Here is a 25,965-nt window from a genome sequence, read left to right on the forward strand (position 1 = left end):
ATAAGTCTATGTCTTGGACATAGAGAAACGGTCATCAAACTACTCCTCTCAGCATACTCTCGAGTACATATAAAGCCATTTGCAATTATAGCTGGTACTCAGTTGAAAATCACATCCATTTTAGCACAATTTGGTACAGTATAATAGCAAGTCATTAGGAAATGCAAGATCAGGAATGAAGCACTATGGAAACAATTAAGGCAGAGAATTCTTTTCTTTCTTCCAAATTCGAGCCTCAGTAAATGGTTTCTGAACAATGACACAATCTTCTATTTAAACAAAACTTTTCCACTCTTATTACTGACACAAGAATTGCTCAACAATTCCTGAAGCTCTAAAGTTTGTGAGTGATATGCTTTATCAAGAATTTATGGCTCTAAACCCAGAGCATAAGGAAGTGAAAGAGCTACACAAAGTTATACTGATCAAAGGAGCCAAAATATACATTTAGTATTCTCTCCACAACCTCCTCACATTAAAAAAACGTGAACATCAGTCAACTTTCAAAATATCTGAGGGTGCTTGGTGTAAACGTCCAAATATTTAAATTAATAGAGACGATCTAAAACATATTTAGCTGTGGAAGTTTATTTACAATGTGAAAATAATTTATCCTTAATCATGCAGATCACACTAACAGATTATTCCAAAACTCAATGTACAGCTAAAACTATCAAAACAAGAGTTTGAGAAGGCACGTAGAATTCAAGTTTCTGCTGGTCGTCACGGCACTGCCCAGAAACCCATCCACAAGAGCCACTTCTTCCTGCTTCATTTGTTCCCAGAGGTCCAATAGGCTAAACATTATATAGCTCACCCCATTTTCTCATTTCAGCTTGCATTTAAGATAATGCTTTTGTTTCATTTACAACTCACATGCTGCTGACACAGCTGCCCCTTCTTTGTAATAAACACAGGGCTTCTATATTTAAAAATACAGTGAAACTTTGTTATAACATCCCCTCCCCAGGCTCCAGCCAATTTTCTCTCTTCCGAGCCCCACCACCAGGCCAGGATTTGCTAGCCGCGGCGCTCAAAACGTTATAGACCCTTTGGAGAAGTCACATTTCTTCTTGAAAGACATCTCATCCCAGTGGTTATTTTTCTTCTGCAGAACGCGCGCGCGCGCGTGTGTGTGTTGGGCGCGGAGCACCGGACGGATGCCCTCGCCCTTCCCGAGCCAAAGCACTCAGGTCTGCGGCTCCCGAGTCTGGGGTGCTTTCTGTGAACGGCGGCCGGCGCCCCACATGTCAAGCCGGGGTGCCCCCGGCGCGGGGCTCGGGCGCCCCGGGGGGACCCGCGCCGGGCGGGCGGCAGCGGCGCGGTCGGGAGAGCGCGCCCGGGGCGTCGGGGGTCCCCGGCCCGAAGCCCGCCCGGGGGCTGCTTTGTGTCGGGAGTCCGGGGGGCGGGCGGGGTGTTTCTAGTGAAGACCCCGGGCGCGATGACTCGGGGCTCCGAGCCGGGCGCGGGCGAACACGCCCCGCGTCGCTCGGGACCGTCCGAGGCGAGGGTGTGTGCCTGCCGGGGGCGCTGGGGGCCGATAAGGCGAGGCCGGGGTTAATCATCGCCTCCCGAGCTTTGGGGAGGGGACGGCCCGGGCCCGCAGCGGCGGGAGGCCGGCCCCGGGAGAAGCGAAACCCCGCGCCCCGCGCCTCTGCCCCGCCGGCCTCCCGCGCGAGCAGCGGCAGCCTGAGCGCACCCGCTCTTCCCGCCCGCCCGGCTCCGCACTCGAGGCAGCCCAGGTCTCACCACAGGGCTCTAAGGCGCGTTCTCCACCAAAATCACCTGGATGGGGCGGTGGGGGGGGGTGGGGGTCAAGAAAATAAAAAAGAGCCAGAGCCACTGGAAATTAAACAAGTCGGTTTCGCCTGTCAGTTTCTGAAAAGTGTTACCACGTTCCCATACCGGGAGTCGAACCCGGGCCGCCTGGGTGAAAACCAGGAATCCTAACCGCTAGACCATATGGGAAGTGCTGTGAGGAGCTCCGCGGTGACTCACCTGACAAGAGCGAACGCCGCCGCCGCCGCCGCCCCAGCTCCACCACCCGCTGCCGCCGCCGCCGCCGCCGCCGCCTGCTCCCCTTCTCCCCACGCGCTCGCGAGCCCGGGAGCGCGCCTGGCAGGAGCGCGCGAGCGTCCCAGCGGTGGGGCGGGGTCGCTCCGCCGCCTGTGGAAAAGTTCGGAGGCCAAGCCCAGCGACTCTCGGCCCCGAAACCAGCTGTTTCACCTTTCTTTCTTTTTTTTTTTTTAAACTCCGCCAACGGCCCCCTCCCCAGCCTACGGGTCCGGGCTGCTCCGCCGGTCAAAGTGCGTGCGGACCAGTTGGCAAAGTTGAGGGCGGCGACGTCTCTGGGAACAGCTGTTTGCGTTCGGGGCGGAGGCGGCGCGCGAGCTCCTCGGGCCCCGAGCCAGCGAGCCTAGAAGGAGGTGGAGGTTCTGGATCTCGGGAGGGGAAGAGAGAGAGAGAAGGCGAGCTGACGCGGGGACGCGAGACGCGAGCGTGCCCCCAAGTCCGGTCGCGCTCTCGCCCCTCGTCGGCGACCTCAGCCCTCTTATAAAACGACCCCACCTCTCGGGGAGCCGGAGGCCCGCCCCTCGAGGAGGAGCGCAGGGGAGAAGAGCGCGAACGCGGATTGGGTCGCCGGGGCACCCGTAGTTGGGAGCGGCGGAACGCGGGCCCCGGGGACGGCGGGAGGCGTCCGCGCTCCGAGGCTGCGGTGGGCCTCGTGGTGAGCTGGGGCCTGGTTCTCCCCGCGCGGAGAACGCGAGCCTCGGCCGGGGCCGGGGGCGGCCCGCGGAGCGCCTGGCCCAGTCATGTGAGTCGGGTTTCTCAGGCTCTCAAACAACGAGGTCTTGTTTCTCCGGGCGGCCCTTCTCCCGCAGGGTCTCTCCCTCCGCCACCGCCCCTCTCCCCCCGCGCGCCCTCGGCCAGGGGCGTGACGGAAGCGCCCTTAACTCGCTCGGGGCCGGCTGCGGACCGGCGGGGCCGGTTCTCCCGTCCCGGGGTGGGGGCGCGCGGGCTCTGGCAGGCAGCCTGGCGGCCCCTGCAGGTAGGACGGCCGCCGTGGAGCGACAGAGGGCTGCCGCCGCCTCCACCGTCGGGGGCCGCGAGCATCCTCGTTCTGGCGGCGCTTGAACCGTGGGGTGTTGTGAAACCGGAGGGTTGGACTGCGGCCACCGCTGCCGCCTCCGCCTGCTAGGAGCGGCCAGCCCTGGTTAGCTTATGACTTTAATTTTTGGTCTTGCCAGCTGAGAGATCCATTGGCTTTTCCAACTCTCTTGCCTTGAGGCTCAAGAACAAACTATTAACTGATAGTCTCGGAGGAGCCACAGTCTCCCACCAGAAGCGTCTTATGTTTAGTTCTTTGAGTGGAAATAACTTGATTTAACGTGAACTTTGTGAGTTTCTTCAAGTCTCCATTACGGTAACCTCACCTCCAAAAATGCCAGAAAGGAATGGATGATCTTCTCCAACATATTCCTTATTTCTTAACACTGATGACAGTAACAAATGATACATTTTTAAAAGCTATTTTGTTGAAGGGAGTTTTAAATACGGTGCAGACTTTTTTACTCTAGTGGCAACAATTTCAGTTGACTGCTTTCAGTCGGCTAAATAATAAAGCAGGATGCTGTGTGTAACAAGATTGTGAAGCTTGCATGTCGGATTGTAAGTTGAAGATGTAAATCACGCAAAAATTACCTTTTTAGGTTCTAAATAAACTTGTTTTTTCTTTTCCAGGGCAGACTACTGGAAGTCACAACCAAAGAAATTCTGTGATTACTGCAAGTGTTGGATCGCGGACAATAGGCCTGTATGATGATTCCTCTGTTAGAGAGTCTCCTGATAACTGTGTTCATGCGAGATGTTCTTTGTTGACCTCAACTGAGAGCTTACAAAGTACTTTCATATGCGTTGCTCTTGATTTTTCAAAACATCGAACAATTTCTGTTGTGTTTTCATTCCTTGTAGGAAAGTTGTGAGCCTTCTTCTTTATCATCAGCCCAAATTTGATTATCTACTAAGCCAAATTATTTCTCTCTGGCCCTTCAGTCACATTCAGGAACTGGACATTGAGTGGGTAATCACATTCATGTTTATGAAACACCTAGGTTATGACGGTGCTGTTTGTAATATTGTTGTATACAAAGAAAAGTAAAAGCAGAAAGTCCTTAACGTGTAAAAAGAAATGTTATTGTAGTTTTTCTTGTATATTTCTGCTCTATAGGTAATTAAATATTTAATGTAGAGCATTATATTTCTAAATGCTTAAATTTGAAAGACATCATTATCTTTGTCATGGAATATGAAAACAACAAACTTTAAGCACATTATTAGTATATCTTTTAGTCCAGATTCACCTTTTAAGACATAAAAGGAAAGACACCATTGATTTTTTTTCACCCCATCTCATGCATGTCTTTGCACTGTGTATGTAGTAGATAAATGATAGGGGTTTTTTTAGATGTATATTTGTATCCGTATTACTTGGTAGAGGTGGATGGGTAAAATAATAGTAACACCATCTGTACAAATGTTATGTTTCTTTGGTAGACGTTTATTTATTATTATCTGAAAAGAGTTTGAGTATATTTTTCAGTTTTGTCTTTTTTTATTTCTTCTTGAATAGTTGGTAAAGTTCTTGACTATCTTGTTTGATTTTGCCCATCCTTAACAACAAAAAAAAAAGTCACAAGTTTTAAAAGCTACACAAATCACCGATAGCCTCTCTTCCTTGGAAGTATGCAAGCAATTCAGTTAAGTTTTTGAGTTATCTAGAGAAAATAATTCTTTCTAGGATTGTCTTTCTTCATTTCCTTGAATGGCTAATACACATTGATTTAACCTTTAACTAGAAACAATTTATTTTTGATTGGGCCTTTAATATTCTCTATAGTAAAATCAACTTTAGGAAACCAAGATATGAAAAATAGAGGATGAATATTTGCTTTACGAAGTCACACTTTAAAGAGGAATTCACAGCAGTACTTTAGAGTAACTCAGCAAGTACATTAGGTAAGAATTGATTGACAGAACTTTGCAAAGTTAACCAGAAATTTCTTATTTCATACAACACATTTGTAATTTAGAGAGTATTCTTGCTGTTAAATAGGTAATAATATTCATTCCTCAGCTCAGTCCCCATCCATCGAGTTACCATCATTCCTCATAGGTTACCCCTGTTTTCATATTCTTGTCTGTGCTTCCATATTTGTATCTAAATGTTTCTGTAGATTCCAGCGTGCATAGAAGGTAGCATGCTGTTTACACTGTCGTGCACCACAGTCGCTTTATTTTTTTTAATTGGATAACGTATCTTGATGCTCTTTTATCATCAGTGTATAAGGAGCGCCTTTGTTCTCTATTACAGCATCCTAATTTTAGCTTGCCCTGCATAGGAGTTTTACATTTTATACCATTACCACATTGTATAATAGTATTTGTTTACAATTTAGAAGGCATTTTTTAATGCCTGCTTTTCTCTCAATTTAGAGAAGTTGAGAATCATTGTTTATTCTTTTTTTTTTTTAGCATAATGTGGCAAATAGGGCAGTACAAATTCTAGACTCATCGGTTGTGACATTTTATGTTGACGGGTGTTTTTCTTTGTTTTTTTAAATTTAGTTTATTTATTTCTTTTTGGCTTTGCTGGGTCTTTGTTGCTACACTCCAACTTTCTCTGGTCGTCACGCGTGGACTTCTCATTGCAGTGTCTTCTCTTGTTACGGAGCACAGGCTCAGTAGTTGTGGTGCACTGACTTAGTTGCTCCTCAGCGTGTGGGATCTTCCCAAACCCGAATCTCCTGCATTGGCAGGCAGGCTTTTCACCACTGAGCCACCAAGGAAGCCCCAAGAGGTGTTTCTTGAAGTGTGAAGTTTTTTTTTTTTTCCACTCCTCTTTTGGCTTCGTGTCTTGCTCTAGCCCTCATTATAGTCATATTCAGTAGATTAGTCATCGAGGGTACCTTGTATACTTTTCTATTAATATGGTCGTCATAGTTTATTTTAAGCACCAAAGGAAACCTTGTCAGAGGGCATAATAATAAATAATGTGGTTTAGTTCCTTAGCATCATTTGATTAAAAGGGCCAGTTTGCATGAACATTAATTTTATCTTTTCCGCCAGTTGTACTTCAATTTTGTTATGTCCCATTTCCCTATTTACTGTTACGTTGCTATGAACATTATGATGTGTAGTTTTCCTTTGTATTCTGTCTTTTTTTTTAACCTTCAAGAGCATTGAATTTCATGAAAGAGGAAAGAATCATAAAGAAAATGTGGCGAAGAGGATCAGTGAGGTAATTTAGTTTGTTTCTTTCTTTGCCAGTTTTTCTCTGTAAATATCAGCCCTTTATCTAGCGTTCACTTTTATATGTGTCTTACACAGATTAAACAGAAAAGCCTGGATAAGGCAAAGGAAGAAGAAAAGGCATCAAAGGAGTTTGCTGCAATGGAGGCAGCTGCCCTGAAAGCATACCAGGAGGATTTGAAAAGGCTTGGCTTAGAGTCAGGTAAAAAAGCAGCCAGCATGTTTTAAAAGTAACATCACAGGTCGTGCTAAGTGAGCTCTTACTGTTTCCATAGAGAAGTTATACACTCGGTATACTCTTAGTGCTTTGCCTGTGTATCACATCCCTATTTAGACTGTGGGACTTCTGCTCATGCACTTTTCATTTTGCTTTTGAAGCTTCGTCTTTCAATACCTCCGTTCACGACAGCTGTATTACGCTAGGGGTTACCTAGCCCTTGCTCTTAGGCCAGTAGTTCATTTCAGAGACACTTGAGTTTTCATGGATCCTAATTTTTTGGCTAAATGGATCTATTCATTTAAAAAATAGGCCTTGCCTTATAACCCCAGTTCACTTTATCCATACCATCAAAACTATGAATCATGTTTATTTATGTAGTTGAACTATAGTGAATTAAACTTTTGTGGACAGATAATTGACTTTACTACTAGAAAGTCGTTTTTGTTTTTTGTTTTTACTTTTTAATTTTTTTATTGACTGTTAGACACATTATGTAAATTTAAGGTTCACAGTATGGTAGCGTGATAGATCGGAGAAGGCAATGGCACCCCACTCCAGTACTCTTGGCTGGAAAATCCATGGATGGAGGAGCCTGGTGGGCTGCAGTCCATGGGGTCGCAGAGAGTCAGACAGGACTGAGCGACTTCACTTTCACTTTTCTCTTTCATGCATCGGAGAAGGCAGTGGCACCCCACTCCAGTGATCTTGCCTGGAGAATCCCAGGGACGGTGGAGCCTGGTGGGCTGCCGTCTGTGGGGTCGCACAGAGTTGGACATGACTGAAGCGACTTAGCAGCAGCAGCAGCATGACAGATTTATTGTAATGTGATTGCATTATAGCAGTATTTATCATATTACGTATCTATGATATTATTGTCTATATTCAAACTGTGCAGTAGATTTCTGGGTTATTTACTACTTACTGCAAATCTGTACTCTGAAACAGCGTCAGTCTTATCCCTCTACCCCCCATCCCCTGGTAACTACCCCTGTTTGCTCTGTTTTGTACAAGTTTGACTTTTCTAGGTCCCACATATAAGTGATAACGGTATTTGTCTTTCTGTATCTGGCTTATTTCACTTAGCATAATGTGTTCAGGGTTCGTCCATGTTGTTGCAAATGGCAGAGTCCTTTCTGGTGGCTGAATTGTATATGTGTGTATGTGTATATATATGTGTGTATTAAAATGCCATAGTTTATGTAATTAGTCTCTTCCTGATTAACATTTAGGATTCTTAAAGTTTTTTGCAGTTAGAAAGACTATTTCAGTGAGCGCCCTTATGCAGGCATGTTGTCACAATTTATATCTGTAGGCTTAATTTCAAGAAGTGAGATTGCAGATTTGCAGTGCAAATGTTTTATAAATTGATTGATGTCGTCACAAATGTTGGGCTGATTTACACTTTTTCTAGAAATAAAATTATTTTATTAACTGATGTTGGAAATAACTATTCCTTTGGAAAAAAGCAAAGCCGTAAAAACTACCTATTTTTTACACCCATGTAAATACCTGATGGATAAGACTGACTAACAGTGGATTTGGTTTCATTGTTGATCTAATGCAAAAACAATTGTATGTATTTGCATTTCCTTGATTATTAGTGAAGATAATGTTAATTCTCTGAGTTACCTTTGACTTTTTGCTCATTTTTGAGTTAGAAAGTTAGATTTGTAAGGGATCTTTGTTAGGAACATTAACTCTCTGTCGTATTTGTCATAAAGATTTATCATTTTGTCTGTCTTATATATATATTTTGGGATGTTCTCCTGGATAGTCTTATATTCTTGCATGTTTCATTTTCCAAATAGGCTTTGTAGTAATGTATCAGGTTCCTAAAGGAACCTTGTCAAGCTTTTGATTGAAATAAAATTATTAAACCAGAAAGGAAAACTTGACATCGGCTACTTCACCCTTCCTTCATCTTTCTCTAGAGATCTCAGAGCCAAGCGTGTCACCAGTAACCAGCACCGTCCCACCCACCTCTGCATCAAATCAGCAGAAAGAAAAGAAGAAAAAGAAAAAAGACCCTTCAAAGGGCAGATGGGTAGAAGGCATAACCTCGGAGGGTCACCATTACTATTATGATCTTATCACAGGAGGTACGTCATTTAGGCGTAACGACAGTAGAAAGTGATAACTGACAGTTTATTTTGTGTTACAACTTCAGTCATTATCAGAGCACTTCAACAGTGAGAGACTAAACTTTGCATTTTTGCCACAATGGTTAAAAAAAACAACTATGTGCCCTTTAAAAATGTACCCTTTTCATGGTGATTCAAGGTCATCACTAAAGACTTAATAGTGGGTTCCTTATACACTATAAATATAAATAAATAATGTAGCTTTATATTTTCTCACTAAAACTTTGTAAATATTTTAACTTTTAGGGGTATATGAATCACATGGAGAAAGTAGAGAACAAGAAATAGAAAGGGTGGGTACATATATTCAAGGAATGGGTAGAAGAAAAGTTAAGAATGGTTGGGAAGGTAGGAAATGAGACTAGAGAGTTAATGAGGAAAAAAACCTTGGGCTACCAATATTGTGGGAATTATTAAGATCTCTAGTCACAGTCAATTTTTGACTACGCAGAAACAGTAATAATCTCTTGAGAGTTTGCACTGAGCTGTCAGTGAAGTGCATGTTGTAGTTCAGCAGTGAACCATAAATAATTATACGCTAAATATTGTCTTTGGAGAAGGAAATGGCAATCCACTCCGGTATTCTTGCCTGGAGAAACCCATGGACGGAGAAGCCTAGTAGGTTACAGTCCCCGGGGTCGCAAAGAGTCGGACAGGACTGAGCGACTTCACCTAAATATTGTCTTAAATTTACATAGTAATTACTTATTAATTACATTTTCCCCTTTCTGCAGCCTATTCCTTGCTGCCTTTGTTCACCATCCTACTTCATATACTGTTTCTCTTAGCAATGCTTGTTTTTAATTCCTGCGTATTTCATTTCTGTCTTGAGTCATTCATTCCATCTTTCACTCTCCCCTGCCCCAAGATATCAGAAGGCCTTCTCATGCCTTCAAAATTTATCAAACCTGAATTCTAAGAAGTCTTTAAGAGGAGCCCTACCTGGCTCTAATACTTCTTGTGGAAGCACCAGTAACTTCTTATCCTTCATTCTGTCCTCCCTTCTTGGTTACATAGCATTCACATGTATGCTACACAATACTACTCGGGTGTATGTTGTTTCTTTTATTTTTGAATTATGTTTTAAACTACAGACACATATTATTCATGTTGAATATATTATAAATATTTGCCAAATTATTTTGGAAAGATTTCACAAATACAGTATATTTTGCTTTAAGCATCTCAGTGGGAGAAACCTGAAGGATTTCAAGGAAACTTAAAAAAGGTAACTGAAGCACATTAATAGTATTTTCTTTATTCTTTAAAGTGATTATCCTTTGGGATTTTTGTTGGGTTTAGTTAATCAGATTTACTTACAGATAAGCCTCCCAATCCCCCCAGGCACTTTGCTCCTTTCTTTCTATAATCCTTTTGTTAAAAGGGTGGATGGAAGTGGAAAAGTGTTGTCTACCCTGAGTCTATGCAGGGTGAATGTTCTTAGTTGATTTGCAGTCAGTTGCCATTTACATATCCCAGTCAGTCTGCAAAGAACTGTCCAGGTGTTCAGAAGTGAGATATTCCATTCATGAAAGGTGGCTCATGACTAACACAAACCAGCTTCCTGGCCATGATCAGTACCAGTTCCCAGGTTTCCATAGGAAAGGAAAGGTTGGCTGACTGTCTTAGTTATCTAATATATAACCACATCTTCAATTTATGTTGGGTTTTTTCCCTCCCATTAGGCAACAGGGAAGACTGTGTGGATAGAAGGGCTAAGTGAAGATGGCTATACCTATTATTATAATACAGAAACGGGGGGTAAGTAGTACTTTGGATGATCTTTTAAACTGTCTAAAATTGTGCCTAATACTGCTCATTAGCCTGCTGGTGAATTGTCTGAACTTGAGAATTTTAGTATGCTGCTGCTGCTGCTGCTGCTGCTAAGTCGCTTCAGTGGTGTCCAACTCCGTGCGACCCTATGGATAGCAGCCCACCAGGCTCCTCTGCCCACAGGGTTCTCTAGGCAGGAACATTGGAGTGGGTTGCCATTTCCTTCTCCAATGTATTATTTTTTATAATTTAAAAGCATTAATACAGTGGAAAAGCAAAGAGGTTTCTATAATATACTGAGCTGTACATTGTTATTCTCAAGTAACACTGCATTCACAAATTTTACTTCGAAACTCATTTTTACTTTTTCCACTATGATTGGTTTTATCATGATTATTTTAGAAATACAGTCATTACTTTGGAAGATCACCTCATTCAACTTGCCCTCTCCTTTTTCAAAAAACAAAACTGAAGCTACTTTAGCAGCAGTGAAGTCTGTCTAATTTTCACTTTTACTTTAATGATTTTCAGTTACATAAATATTTAGAAAATGTGTAATTATTACCTAATTATTATCTAAGTTTTTCAAATTAAGATTTTATCTAATTTAATTTCATAAAACTAGTCTTTGTAGTAATTATAGTTGATTTCTTCTGCAGTTAAATTTACCAAAATAGCTATAGTATTGGTATAACCCTGAGATGGTTTTTGTTGTTGTTTTTTGATTCCTGCTACCCAAAGATTGCTACATAGCATTAAGTCTTTTAGGAGGAAAAGGCCCTTTTCATCTCCCAAGTAGATACCCAGTCTGTCCAGTGATGACAGTGGTTCTATCTCAGTAAACCTGATACACTAAATCTGTATAGACATAAAATAACTATAACTCAGGGGTTAGATCTGAGTGAGCTCAGCGCACACCTTCTTCCCTTACCAGCTCTGTGATTGTGGGCAAGTCACTGAACCTACAGTTGCTTTTAAGTAGAGTCGATGGTATACTCTGTGAGGTCATGATAGTCATGTGTCTGTAAGGTTCCCCAAACAGTGCCTAGTACATATTAGATGCTTAACAAATTTTTCATGAAAGCTCTTTTGTTACTTGTGTGAAATAGAGGCAAGGAAAAGTAATGTTTTTCATTAGTGTTAGAAAGTTCCCTGCAGTTAATAAGGGACTGGACCAATGTGGTTATTAATACAGCCCCTTTTACTCTGAAAACTTTCCCAGTTGAACAATAAATTTTAGCATCACTTTTATTAAACTGAAAATAGAGAATAACTGCAAGATAATTAGAGCTGCTGTCATTTTACTAAAAGCCCAAGAAACCACTGGGTGGCAGTATAGTTCAACTGAGGGTTTTTTCTTTTCTTACGATAAAATGACAAATTTTATTTATTCAGATCCTTGCCATATTATTTCACTTTGTAAAGATCCCAGGGAAAATTTCTGATAAATAAATTTCAGAAAATCTCCTGTGTGTCCATTACCACGTTTCCTGAAATTGATGGTGGTTAAATTTTGAGTCCTCAGAATGTATTACCCAGTTTTTGGGTCTCTTTCCATTGGGGCTGTAGTTGATACATCTAGTGAACCCAGATTGCTTGAATTTAATTTCTGAAAGCTAATAGCAAGATCTTTGAGAATGCTTATTATCTTCTTGATCAAGCGATAGTGTGAAACAGATGCAGTGTTGTCACTTAATAATATCTTGTAAGTGATAGGAAACATTATATTGGAAATTACTTTTAAATAGAGTTGGTAACTAAATAAGATGACTGTTAAAATGTTTTGAATAGAATCCAGATGGGAAAAACCTGATGATTTCATTCGACACTCCGGTGATCTGCCTTCTAGTAAAGTCAATGAAAAGTCACTTGGCACCCTAGAAGAGTCCAAATCATCAGATTCACATGGTGAGTCTGATGGCGAACAAGAAGCAGAAAAGGAGAAAAAAAAAGAAGAGATCCCAACAGAAACACAGAAGCTAATAATAAAGTTTAAGGTAAGTTCTCGGTTCTTTACAACAGTTTGTTAGTTTATAAAAAGATTTATAGACTCTTCAGCTTTCTGGTAGAAGGTGGAAATAAAACCAAGATATGCATGACTTTTGGCACCTGGATAAATGATAGCGGCAAGATAGTAAATTGATTTTTAGACCTCCTTAGTTTGAGACGCCTCTGTAACATCCAGAGAGCTGTCTGAACATGCACGGATGAATGTCTAAGTCTAGAAATGTTAACTTGAGTATCATCAAAATAGTAGTAGTAATTTAAGTCTTAGAACAGATGAAGTAACCTAGAAAAATTACTTTGGGAAACATTAAATATATAAGTGTAAGTGAGAGAGAAGCCCACAAAGCAGAATGAGGAAAGAATGATTAGAAAGGTATGCAGAGAAGCAGAAGAATCCAATATCCCAGAAGCGTGCATGCCAAGTCGCTTTAGTCGTCTCCAACTCTTTGTGACCCTATGGACTGTAGCCCGCCAGGCTCCTCTGTCCATGGGATTCTCCAGGGAAGAAAACTAGAGTGGTTCAGTAGTTCAGTTTAGGTAACCCAGGGATTGGACCTGCGGCTCCTGCATTGCAGGCGGATTCCTTAGCGCTGAGCCCCTGGGGAAGCCCTGGAGTAGAGAGCATCAAGGACTAACTTGGTCTAGAAAAGAAAAAAATGTCCTTTGAATTTTGCAGACAGGGAGTCCTTGATATCCTTTTAGTGGTTAGACCAGAGTTTCAGGAGGTGAAATTCAGATTACAAGAGGATGAAAAGTGGTGCACAGTGTGTATGTGGTTGGGATATGAAATGAAAAGTAGAAATTAAATGATAGGATGGTGGCTACACACTGACTTTTAATTGTGAGAGATCTGTAGTGGTGATGTTTTCCTTAAGAGGAACTCCAAAAGAATACCAACAAGGGTAAGTGAATAGGTTACTCATTCTCTGTAGGAAGGTAGGGCTTTCATTTTCTATAAGGTTTGACTGTAGATCAGTTGCTGTCAGGAAAGAAGTCATGCCTTTTAGCCTCAGCTTACTCATCTGTAAAGAAATCAAGATTGTTTGCTGAGAGGAACTTTGGGGAGCTTGACAACATTAACAGACTCAAATAATCCCTGAGCCAGGGTGGGAGAGGAAATGACCAAGAAAGAGGATTGACAGGTGGTGCTGCTTAGTGTCCAGCCGTGGTGGGAAAGTAAAACCAACATTTTAATAGTGTTAATAGTATTGCTGGACTTCCCCGATAGCGCAGCACGTAAAGAATCCACCTGCCAATGCAGTCTCTTGCAGGAGATGCAAGAGACTTGGGTTTGATCCCTGGGTTGGGAAGATCCCTTGGAGCAGGGCATGGCTACCCACTCCAGTACTCTTGCCTGGGAAATCCCATGGACAGAGGAGCCTGGCGGGCTGCAGTCCATGGGGTCTCAGACACCACTGAGCATGCTCACACACAGTAGTATTGCTCGTCCTCCTGCTTTTGGGACCTTTCTAGGAACAATCAGGATCCTGGATGCCAAAGTGGACAAGATACATATCATTGATCCACGGTTGAGTACTGGCCTGAGAGGTGAATGAATATCCAGGATGCTGGAGAGAGGGCACTTGCGGCCTTCCCTAGGGTCTTGTCTTTGCCTGCAGCTTCTCTACCCACCCCATAAATCTTGGTGGAACTTAGGGTGAAGAACGTATCCAGTTTGTAGAAGAGCAGCAGCAACGCTTTTTGTGTAACATCTATCTCAGTGTTTATAGTTCAATTTAGGTAACCCAGCATCCAATTTGGGACAGATATTATTAACTCCAAGCAAACAAAATATTTCAAAGTATCTGGCCACTTGCCAGAGAAATCAGTAAACACCTTGGTGTTACTGGTCTATAATATTTCTATATTCAGATTTGATCATTGCTTTAAGCAAAATATGGAGTCATACTGTAATAAGGTTTTATTATCACTTTGCAATTTAATCTGTCACAGAGAATAACATTAAGTCTTCATCCACTGAAATAAGGGGTGAATAGTATTCCATGATGTGAATATACAGTGATTAATTCAGCCCTGTGGAGCTGAAATTTTGAATAATCACTAAAGGGACCAGGAGAAGAAATAACTGGAGGCATGTTACTTAGCAGTGTTAGTCTCTGCTGAAATTGGATACCATAAATCCTGAAGGCTCATCAGTTTGTATGTTGTGTGATTCTTTTTTGGTAGCACTTGACAGACCAATGGTTGGATAGACCTGGGTTGGAGATTTTTAGATCTTTTATAATAGACAGGCATAGGGACAAAGATATTTAAGGGAGCTAGCGAAGGAATGTCTGTGAAGTGATTCTCTGTGGGCTGCGGCCTGATAATGAAGAATATAAAGTCTAGATGAGACCAGCAGACTCAGAGCACAGGAAATTAAGGTAACAGAGATAGCAGCAAGGTTGAACAGGAAGTATCGTAGAAGTAAGGGAGCCAGAAAGCCAACGGAGTGACATTGTGTTGGACTTGGAAGATTTCACAAATTATTGTTGAATTTTAAAATCAAATGTAGGAAAATCATGAATAAAGCATATTTTTGAAGGAAATGTTATTCAGCAAAAAAGAAAAAAAGATTTCACAAGTGGGGCATTTCTGAGTGATGACCTATTGAAGTTAACAGGAACATAAACGTGAGGATTTAATGCTTGAATACTACCTATGCCGCAGGTGCTGCATGGGAGGAAAACCCTTTCTAGGTTACTAAAATATAGTGAGGGCCAAAGTCAGTGGTTTTGTGCGTCACAAAACTGAGGGTCGGGAATTTTTAAGCTCAAGGATGACCACGAGAGCTTGAGTAGAGAGCACACGGTGCCTGAGTTGCCAGTGTCGCCATGTCCATGGAGCAGTGGCCAGAGGTCGTTAGATCACCAAGGATGGAGGACAACCGCATAGAAGGTGGTACAGGTCTCAGAGGAGGCGTTTAGTAAAACGTTCTCAGTAAAAATGTTTCATTTTAAAAATGACATGGTCTGGAAGCAGTCATGATTGCTAGAGAAAGCTGATGCTGTGTCCTGGTTCTGATAGCAGCAGCATAAGAGAATGCGTTAGCATCCATTCAAAGAATTGCAAACAGAACAGTCCCAGGACTGCCACCCGTGGTAGTACAGTTTGCAGAGAGGCTAAACCAAGCCACAGGGCTTTGTTATGCCAGTTGAAGGAGGTGCCGTAAAAGCACCAGCTCTCCCCAGAGGCTCTGCAGAAGCTGCTTCTCCTTCAGGGATGTGTCTTTCCCTGATTTCATGTCATTACCAGTTGTATAGGCCAGTAAATTTCTGGCAGTGTCCTCAACGTGCAAATGGATTTCAGTTAACTCTGATTGGCTGAGTGTTAGTTGTTCAGTCGTGCCCAACTTTTTGCAACCCCACGGACTGTAGCCAACCAGCCTCTTCTGACCATGGAATTCTCCAGGCAAGAATACTGGAGTGAGTAGCCATTCCCTTCTCCAGGGGAATCTTCCCAACCCAGGGATCAAACCTGAGTCTCCTGCATTGCCAGCAGATTCTTTACCATCTGAGCCACCAGAAGTTCTTCTCATAGGTAATGGGCATAGAAGGGCCCAGTGACGTGGCATTAAATTCAGAAGGGGCGCAGTATGAAGGAAGGTCACTGTTGGACATGTGAGGAAGGAGAGAAAGCTGTAAAGTGGAGAAGAGAGGATAAATAGGGCCTGTGCTTGTCTCTTAAGTGGGAAGCAGGTAGAGGGGTCATGGTATATTTTAACAGCCTTGGCTGTGGTATGTTAGCATTTTAGACATAATGAAAAACCGAATCAAACATTAAAGAAGTCCTTTCATGTATATTTGTTGTGTTACGTGCAAATTTGAACTGTTGCGTTAATGTATTATTGTTTATAGATCAGTAACAAGACTGTGGGGTCGCTAAGAGTCGGACACGACTGAACAACATCACTTTCACTGTTCACTTTCATGCATTGGAGACAGAAATGGCAACCCACTCCAGTGTTCTTGCCTGGAGAATCCCAGGGACGGGGGAGCCTGGTGGGCTGTTGTCTGTGGGGTCGCACAGAGTCGGACACAACTGAAGCGACTTAGCAGCAGTAGCAGCAAGACTATATTAAAGAAATTTTTGGCCCTGGCAGTTTTCTTTGAGGTTTGTTACTAATATTTCTTGACTTTGACATTCCAGGAAAAAAATAAAAATAGTAATAAAAGAACTGAACCAGAAACACAGAAAGAAAAAAATACCCAAGGGAAGAATTCATCAGGTCCAAGTGAAGAAAAACCCAAAGAAAAAAATACCCAAGGGAAGAATTCATCAGGTTCAAATGAAGAAAAACCCAAAGCTCATAAAAAGCCAAACCCATATGGAGAATGGCAGGAAATTAAACCAGAAGTTGAGTCCCAGTAAGTACCTGAAACTTAATCCAACAATTATAAGTTAATCCTTTCCCATATTATTGTAAGTATTTTATGTCTCAGTACTTCCGTAAATTGTAGTACTTAATTTCAGGAATACGGTGCTCATTAAAAAGTGTAGCTCATTTCTTTTATTTCTAGAGTGGTTTTATTTTCTCTAATTAAATATTTTAAAATGTAAACTAATGTTTATTTTTTAAAGTAAAACTAAGCATTGCTTTCATTCTTACAAAGACAAAACGTTTCTATTGACCACACTAACATGCCATATACATGTGAGTATTTTCACACTCACCATGGTTATTCTATCAGAGAAGCAAATGTCTGCATATCTAGTACATGCCTCATGGAATCTATCTAAAGGCAAGAAAACAGCCCTTGTTTTGTTAATATATTGAAAATGGCTTATGACACTTCACCCAAGGTTTTAAGTTTTTATTCATAAAGCAGAGCAGTTTTATCAACTAAACAAGGTCATGGTAGAAATGTTACCTGGTTTACATGATTAGCTTATGTGTTCATATCACTTATTGTCTTTGGATCATTTACACAATGAAAGGAAAACGTCACCCACACTTTCACACACTGGTGTTTCTTAAATGCTTAAAAAATATCTGAGTGGGAAAAAAGTGTCTATATGAATTAAACAGTTTTTCTCCAAAACACTAGTGCTGTGGAATCTTTTATAGTGAAATTATTCATTGTTAAACTGTACTTTGATGGAAAAGTCATATTTTCACAAGGTGGAGGAATGCAAGTTTCAGGCAGCTTTATATACGGTGCTAATGAGAAGTGATTCCTTAGTGGTAGCATACAGGATATACCTGAACTATTAAAGTGTCTTTAGCAAATATTCAGGTTTTATTTATGTTATTTAATGAAACATTAGGAAATATGTATTTAATGCTGCATAGTGCCAGGGACCAAAGTATATTGACTGTGTATATTGAAGTTGCAGAAATAATAGACTGCGTTAGTTACTTGGGCTCGTTAAGTGATTTACAATAGGAGAATGGTCTTCTTGTACCAACATCACCTATACTTTAAAGTTGAGATTTCTTAAAATTTGAGTATTTTGTTTTCGCTGTGATAAGTTTACTGAGAAGCCATTCTTCTTAACGTCAATCAGTTTAACAGGTGATGGATTGTGTCTGACTTCCTAAGTAGATTTACTGGTGAGGTTGAAACTTTTTTTCATATGCCTGTATTTATTAGTGTTTTGTATTTACTCTTCTGTGAATTATCTGTTCATATGCTTTGCAAATTTTTCTGTTAAGGTATTAGTCTTTCCTTACTTGCATAAGATTTCTGTGTAGTGCAGAAGCTAACCATTTATTAGTAGAAGAACTTGTAGTTTGACTTCTAACTGTGCTTATAATGGTTTTAGATGTGTCGGATTTTGTAACGTTTAGTCTGATTTCTTTTCTTTTCCTTTGTGATCGGTTTTATTGCTATTACCCATTTTCATCTAAAAGTCAAGTTTATACTTATATTTCCTCCTGATTTGTATGGCCTTACTTCTTTTTTGTGTAATTATTTAATCCATCTTTAATAATTTTGATACATTGTATGAGATAAGATTCTAAAATAATTTTTCACCTTCCCTGGCAAACCAATTCTGCCAGTACCATTCTTCCCCCCACCTTTTTTTTTTTCATTCTTCCCCATTTTTAAGTGGCCTTTTTTTAATCTGTGTTTAACTCTTAAATTTACCAATTTGCCTCTGACTACCTATTGTTCCATTAATCCATCTGTCTTTGTGACAGTACCATAAAGATTTAATTACTGTGATTTAATATATCCTTTTATATGATGCATATTGACATCTCATGGTTTATCCCTGTATTTTTTTTCCAAATTTTATTAAGTAGTCTCTTCCTGTTTTTTCCAAGTTAGTCATTTCCAAGCGTTCAACAACTATAGAATCTATATAAATATTACGAATAAATTATGGCAACAATATTGTTTCCAGTATTTCATATTTTCATCAAAAAAATATTGTTCCCTTTTACTCTTTTTACTCATGGTGTTTTGTAGGATTTTCTATCCAGCTTTTGTCTGTAAGTCTCATGTTTGCAATCCCAGTGATGGGCACATAATAGGTGTCTGTGAGCTCAGTCACTCAGTCATGTCTGACTCTGGGGCTCCATGGACTGCAGTCCACCAGGCTCCTCTGTCCATGGGATTTGTCTAGTGGTTCAGGGCACCAAACACAGGGGCACGTGGCAGCCCTGGATCCAGGGGGTATGTCACCACTTTAGCTCCGGGCACTAGGATCCCACGGCTGTGTGTTCCTCAGCAGACACTGCAGGGCTTCCCCAGGGGCTGTTGGGGTCTTCAGGAGCACTTCCAGGTTCAGCAGCCAGAGGCCGGGACAGGCAGTGGCGGTGTCTGGCTCTGGCCGGGTTCAGAGACTCAGCTGCAGGGCCACCTGAGATGCTTGTGGGTGTAGCGGGCAGGCAGGCAGCAAGGGCCAGGGTCAGCTACAGGTTTACCAGCAGCTTCAGGGACCCTGGCTATTGGGGTGCTTCCTCATGGCTGCACATTCTCCCCCTGAGTATACGCACTGTGGTGGAGGATGGTGTCCGGGGTCAGGCTGGGGGAATGCCAGTGTGCTGCCGCAGGGATTGGTTCCTGAGGAGCAGGGCTGTGCAGGCCAGTGACAGAAGACAGGACCTGATTCAGGCCCACAAGCCAGCAACTGCAGAGACCCGGACTGTTGGCATCATCTCCTGTGCTCATTGCTCCCCTCTGGGCAGTGGAGGCTGGTGATGGGTGGCAGGGCAGCAGCGTGCAAGCACACCGCTGGAGGAGCTCGCCTCAAGCATGCCAGTGGCCGTGGTGTCAGCCGTGGGAGGGCAGTCCAGGCTGCCATCTGGCACAGCACCCTGAGCTGACTGCAGTGAGGAGGGCGAAGGGACGGAGGCAGCTGGCATCAGCAAGCACGAATAGCTGTGCACCAAGGTACCTGCTGAAATCTGGGGCGTCCGCAGCAGCTGTGAGGTCTCTTGGCTCTCTCTGCAGCAGCAGAAGCGGCTTGTTTGTCCATAGCGCAGGCCGCTGCCACTCCTTGTCTGCTCTCTGTAGTCTCGGGGGTTTTTTCCCTTTTCCTATCCATCTCTGTAGGTCCCAGCTTCGCCACTGTGGGTGGGGTGAAACCTAAGCAGGACGTGGCCCAAAAGACTGCATCAGCTGGGCTTACCCCTCTCGTCTTTTCTTGGTGAGGGGAGCTCTTTCCAGCTGGAAGGTTTCCTCTTGTCTCTGAGCATTGTCAGCCTGGGGAATGGGATGATGCAAAGGGAGGTTGTCTTTCTTCTCTTCTTTTGCAATTATTCTCATGGTGTTTCATCCCACTATGTTGCTTAAGTTTCCTAAATGGACTCAAGCAGTTTTTCTTCATGGATAGCTGTCTAATAGTTGATCATTTTGTGGGGATGGAGACTAGGTTTTTTAAATGTTTTTCCTTATTGAATCAGCTCATTTTTAATTGTCTATTGAATTACATATCCATTTATTAATGGATTTTTCTGCTGCTTCATTTCTACTTCTAATTTTCTTCCTCTGACTCCTCTTAAGTTTCTTTGTGTTTGTTCTTTATTCAGGTGAACACTTAAGACTGTTGACGGGGTGAGGAAGGGGTCTGTTCTTAGTTGTTACTGAAACTGATGAAAGCTATATTGTGTCTTAGTATAATTCTGTCCATATATCACATAAACTTTGAAAGATGCTTTCTTGATTTCATTGTATTTGTAATAGTTTAATATCATGTGTTTGCTTACTCTTTTGACTTGGTGGTTTTCCAAAAGGACTTATTTTTCAAACTCTTATGTAGGTTGGTTTGTTTTTTCACCTTTATTACATTGTGTTCAGAAACTATAACCTTTACAATGTTTGCATTTTTAATTTGGAAATGACTGTGGTTTTGAGGAAGTGCTTATGTAATTATTTTTGAAGTTATTTGAAAGGAAAGTATATTCTCTGTAATATATTTTATTTATAGTCTCTTACCTTTCTTTCAAACATCTTTTCCTCTGATTATGTCACAAGGGTTTATTCCCTACTTCATTGATGCTTCTGTTAGCTTCCACTTAGGAATTTCCTAGGACCATGATTTCAGAAACAGACTCATTCTTTATCTCTCTCATAATCCTAGTTAGGAAGTAATACTGTGATTTGATCACTTTATCAAAATACAACACAAAACACCAAGATTGTGAAATAAGTGAGTCTGTCATAGACTTTCTTGGATAGAGATTCATTTGTCCAGCCATCAAACCCTTCATTTCTCAAGTCTTTCTCTGCTTAGCTAATGGAATATTTTGGTTTCACCTGGAAGCAGAGGGGTCTAGGGGAAGGAATATAGGTTTTAGATAACACAGGCCTAGGTTTTTTGTTTGTTTGTTTTTATTTATTTGGCTGTGCCAGGTCTTCATTGTGGCTTGCAAGATCTTTAGTTGTGGCATGCAAATTAATCAAGCATGTGAATTCTTAGTTGCAGCACTTGGGGTCCAGTTCCCCAGCCAAGGATTGAGCCGGGGCCCCCTGCATTGGGAACACAGTCTTAGCCACTGGACTGCCAGTGAAGTCCCTGGCCTGGGTTTTAATCCAGATAATATTACTGCCGTAATGGTTTGGTTGACCGAGTTATTTAACTTCTCTCTAAGGCTCAGCCTCCGCCTCTGTAAAAATAATGAAAAGCCAAGAATGAATACCCCATCAACTTCAGGGGCTGCTAACCTTGGAAAGCACCGTTGTTGGCAATCTAAGGGAAAGTAGCGAAGCAGGAAAAGCCAATAAAAGTTGCATTTGTCGTATATGTTTAATACAGTAAAGAAAAGTTTGGAAACCATCTGTATTCAGAACAAATCAGATTGAGGACCTATTCCAGTAAAAGCACGCCTGTTTCCTGCATCCCCTCATCAGATTTTGAGGAAATGTTATATAACATCAGGATCTATTGAGATAGCTTCTTCCTCACGTTTGTATTAGTTTTTAGTTTTGCTTTTTCTAGTTTTGAACTCTGCATTACAGATTTGAAATTTTCTTTGTTCTTACAGTATTTACATATTTTCTTTTATGTTGTTTTTTTGCAGTCCTAGCAAGCTTCCTAACTATTTCAGTTTTTAAAATTATTACAGTGCTTAGAGATCTCTTTTAAGGCTGTGAGTTTATCTATGTGTATATAGAATGGACCATGAAAAGATCTCTCAATACTGTCACCATGGACCTCTCTGCACAGTCTATGTGAGAGGGAAACAAACTTGTTAACATGTACTTTTAAGATAATTGAATGGAAGAGCATATATTAAATTTAAATTCTAAGCAAACACATAAAAATCATGTGTCTGCAGTTATCAAGAGCCATAGTTGATGAGAAATCACTGTGAAGGTCTCTGACTTTTGTCTCCGCTTTCCTCTGACTTGCCTGCCTTTCCCAGGCAGGATCTCCCCACTTGGTAGCAAAGCTTTCGTCTTATCTCATACTGACAAAGATTCCAGCGATAAAGAAGTGCTGCTTTACCAGTTCCCAAAGTGGCCCTGTTTAGCTTTCATCAGATACCCAGTTCCCTTTCCTGAGCTAACCACTGTGAATTCTGACTGGACATGAGCTGAATTAAGCTCAAAACTCAGAGAAGAAAGAGGTCGTTTCCAAAAGGGGGAAAAAAAGAAAATTTAAGGCGTTCTAGTACTAAAAAAGACACTAGAAAAGCCAAAACAGAGTATTTTTACTTCAGGTGCCTGGTGCATAGTCTGGTTTACAGTACACATTCAGTATGGACGCTCCTCTTAGAATAACTACTACTCGAGGAGCTTGCCTAACAGTCCAGCAGTAAGCCTCCGTGCTTCCAAGGTTGGGGATGCCAGTTCAGTTCCTGGTCAAGGAACAAAGGACCCCGCATGCCATGTGGTGTGTCCAAAAGAAAAAATAATAACTACTACTCTAGATCTGCTGTTACCTTTCAGACTGCTCCTGGCCCCTGGGAAAGGTTTGCCTCTGTTTCCAAGGATCAAGATGAATGACTACATTACACGGGTTCTTCTGAGATTGGAGGGGTGTGATCTTTACTAATCCTCACTGTTCTTAGATGGGGAGTTCTCAGTTCTTGATATCTGAGACTTCTAACATTTAAATCATCCCTTTGCCTTTTTATTCCTTTTTCTCTCCTGTCATCACTCTTCCTTTCATGCTGACCAGGTAATCTTTTGGTTTCAAGTGAAAAACTTGAGTTACTTTAAATTTTAAGAAGAGGTTAATGGAACTTCCTGGCAGTCCAGTGGTTAAAGATTCTGAAATTCCACTGCAGGGAGCCTGGGTTCAACCCCTGGTTGGGGAACTAACATCCTCACAAGAAAAAAAGAAAGGAAAAAGGTTATTAGTTCAAAAATTCCCAGAAAGGTTCTCCCTACAAGCCACAAGAGAGGTAGGAATTGGGCTGGGCCTCACAGATAGCTGGAACCAGGCCTGAGACATTGGCAGGATTCTCCGTCTCCCATCCTGCTTTTCTTTGCCGGCCTTATTCTCGTATCGCTACAGAACTCCTTTCTCTGAGTAGGAGAACGTATGGTCCCCAACAAGTTTTATATGCTTAGCCACTAGAGACGTAAATATAATGGTCTTCGTGGTCCATGTTCAAAAAGCTCATGGCTGGGACGAATGGCTGTGGTGTGACTTAATGCTCTTTCACAGACCAGTTGACTATGTCAAGGGTAGAGACTATGATAGGCTCATACTAATCGGGTACTGATCTCTGGACTAGTCATCTGATTATTCATAACAGCCAAGTAGGCAGTCCCACTACACCAGGACATTGAGAGTCCATGGTTTCCGTCGTGTGCTGTGAAAGCCTTCAGAATCCTTCTCAGTCCATGGCAAAATCCCTTTTCATAGACGCTGCTCACTTATATATATTCTCATATATAAGTACAAGTGTTTCCTTCAATGATATACCCAATAGGAACAAAAGAAGAGAAGGGATTTTTCCTTGTATGTCCACCTATATGGGTGCTCAGTATCTTAAGTAATATTATAAAATCAGTATTTTAAAATAATCACCTTCTCCAAAATGACCAGCTTCTAATTTCCAGTATTATCATTAGAAAGATGACCTTGAGGTTTTGGTGGACTCATATATTATGTAAAAGTTTGTTTTACACTGTCAAATAGTGGTTTTATTTTTTTCTTTCTGTTCCAGTGAGGAGGTAGATTTGGAGCTTCCAAGCACTGAAAATGAATATGTATCAACTTCGGAGGCTGATGCTGCTGGGGAACCCCAACTGGTTTTTAAAGAAAAAACAGTCACTTCTCTTGGAGTCGTGGCAGATGGAGTGGCCCCAGTCTTCAAAAAGAGAAGAATTGAAAATGGAAAGTCTAGAAATTTAAGGCAACGAGGTGATGATCAGTAATTATAAGAAAGCGCTTAATGTGTACTTTTTGGACATAATGGAGACTGTACATCTTTAAAAGCTCCTTTGTGTTTGTTTTACATTATTTAAGTGATAAAAATTTAGACTTACTCTGAATGTATTTTATGTGAATTTGAAATAAATCTTTTTCATGTGAAATTGATTTTTGTTCCTAAAACGGAAGCCTGCCACATTGCATTGTAATACAGTGTATCATCTTCAGTGTCCAAAAACTGGTAATTATGTCATAACATAAGATGCTATGTATCTGTTACTTAAGACGTTTTTCCCATTCTTCCTCTTATGAACATACTTGTACTGCACTGAAAATGAGTTACCTTTGCACACTGATATTATCCAAGAAATAAGAATTATACCACAAAAGAGAAATTCGTAGTCCATGATGATTCAGTTTTGAGGATCCTGTCAGAAAGGCTGATGTAGAAAGTATATGCATATCTTGCTTACTTTTTTCAACTTAAGGTCAAGGACCAAGAACCAGGACTGTAGCTCAGGTAGTGGTTAATAGGGAATGAAAATCGGACCAAAGGAAGATAAGTGTATCTGCCTGGTTCAGTGCAAAGCAATAGCCATTGCATCGGCATTTTCACCTTCAGCCAGGCACTGTGCTAGGAACTGGGGGTGTAACGGTTCTTCTTAAATTCTCATTCAAACAGAATCTTTTTCCCCAGTCATGCACTCTGCACCGGCCTTATATGTACTGGAAAATATTTTTTAGGGTTTATTTAAAGCCCCGTAGATGAAGTCGTGAACAAAAATAGTAAGGTGTCTGACTTCGGTGAAAAGTTTTGGTGTTTCTTCAGACAGATTGGAAATTTCCCATTTCCTGGTTAAATTTCTTGAAAAGTGGAACTTTCTTATTTAATCCATTTGAAATAGGTACCTTCCTTTTATTATTCCAAATTCTTAAGATTATATTTTTTATAAGTTGTACAGTAGTTAATATTTGGCAGTAAATATTTGTCTTTTTAAGGTTACTAGTGTACATGTAAGAAAATTATAGCTTATTAAAAACTTTTATGAAAGTCAAATAGTTTTTATTTTTTCTTCTAATACTGATCAGTGTCAACTTAGCATTGGTGAGAGAGTATTTGGAGACTTGTATTTGTTCAGTGTACTTATTTGAGTATTTCACGAATGTATAGCATTATGGAGAAGTACATTCTGGAAGCCCATTTGTCATCTAGCTAATAAGCAGTGCGTTTTGGTACTAGGCTTTCCTCAATTGGAAAAGATAATAAGACCATAAATGGAATACTGCTATGTTTTACACACATATTTGGCTTATATAAAATATGCAAATTTAAAGACATTTTTAAAACCACACCTTATTCTGTGAAGTGTTTCTCTTTGATGCATTCTTTATCTCCTTTGCCTTTGCAAGATGACAATATTCCCAAGTTTAAAGGTCAGTTGGCCTTAAACAGAGACTAGTTTTAAGGATTGCTCAGGAAAGACTTGACAAACACAACAATTTTAGTAAATCAAATCATGAAAAATAATACTTTTCTATTTGCTTTGAAAGAATAAGTAGAAAATATACCAGCTTTAACTTCCTGGATTTTTGCAGAAGTTAAATATTTGATACCTTTTTTTCCATTACCTTTCTATTACATTATTTTGCATATACTTTTCTATATATATGCATATGCAGAAGCTCAGTCATGTCCAACCCTGTGACCCCATGGACAGTAGCCCACCAGGCTACTCT

General features: G+C 41.2%; 1 protein-coding gene and 1 non-coding gene across 5 annotated transcripts; one reads left to right on the top strand and one right to left on the bottom strand.

The window, feature by feature from the left end:
* Positions 1-1,896: 1,896 nt before the first annotated feature.
* On the bottom strand, positions 1,897-1,968 carry TRNAE-UUC (transfer RNA glutamic acid (anticodon UUC)). The gene has a single exon. It is a non-coding gene; the product is annotated as a tRNA-Glu (tRNA).
* Positions 1,969-2,688: 720 nt separating this feature from the next.
* On the top strand, positions 2,689-25,271 carry WBP4 (WW domain binding protein 4). 4 transcript variants are annotated; one of them, XM_068984395.1, is made up of 10 exons: positions 2,689-2,815; positions 3,742-3,814; positions 6,236-6,298; positions 6,388-6,511; positions 8,461-8,628; positions 9,852-9,898; positions 10,356-10,431; positions 12,235-12,440; positions 16,600-16,817; positions 24,023-25,271. In XM_068984395.1, coding segments are annotated over exons 1-10 (1,188 nt in total). In that variant the 5' UTR covers positions 2,689-2,813; the 3' UTR covers positions 24,234-25,271. The 4 variants fall into 4 exon arrangements, with proteins under 4 accessions (XP_068840496.1, XP_068840499.1, XP_068840500.1 ...); XM_068984398.1 differs by lacking the exon at positions 2,689-2,815 and adding an exon at positions 4,898-5,016 and having other exon boundaries at positions 3,753-3,814; XM_068984399.1 differs by lacking the exons at positions 2,689-2,815; positions 3,742-3,814 and adding an exon at positions 3,828-3,900.
* Positions 25,272-25,965: the final 694 nt, after the last annotated feature.

Source organism: Capricornis sumatraensis, chromosome 12, assembly GCF_032405125.1.
Source record: "Capricornis sumatraensis isolate serow.1 chromosome 12, serow.2, whole genome shotgun sequence".
Classification (NCBI taxonomy): domain Eukaryota; kingdom Metazoa; phylum Chordata; class Mammalia; order Artiodactyla; family Bovidae; genus Capricornis; species Capricornis sumatraensis.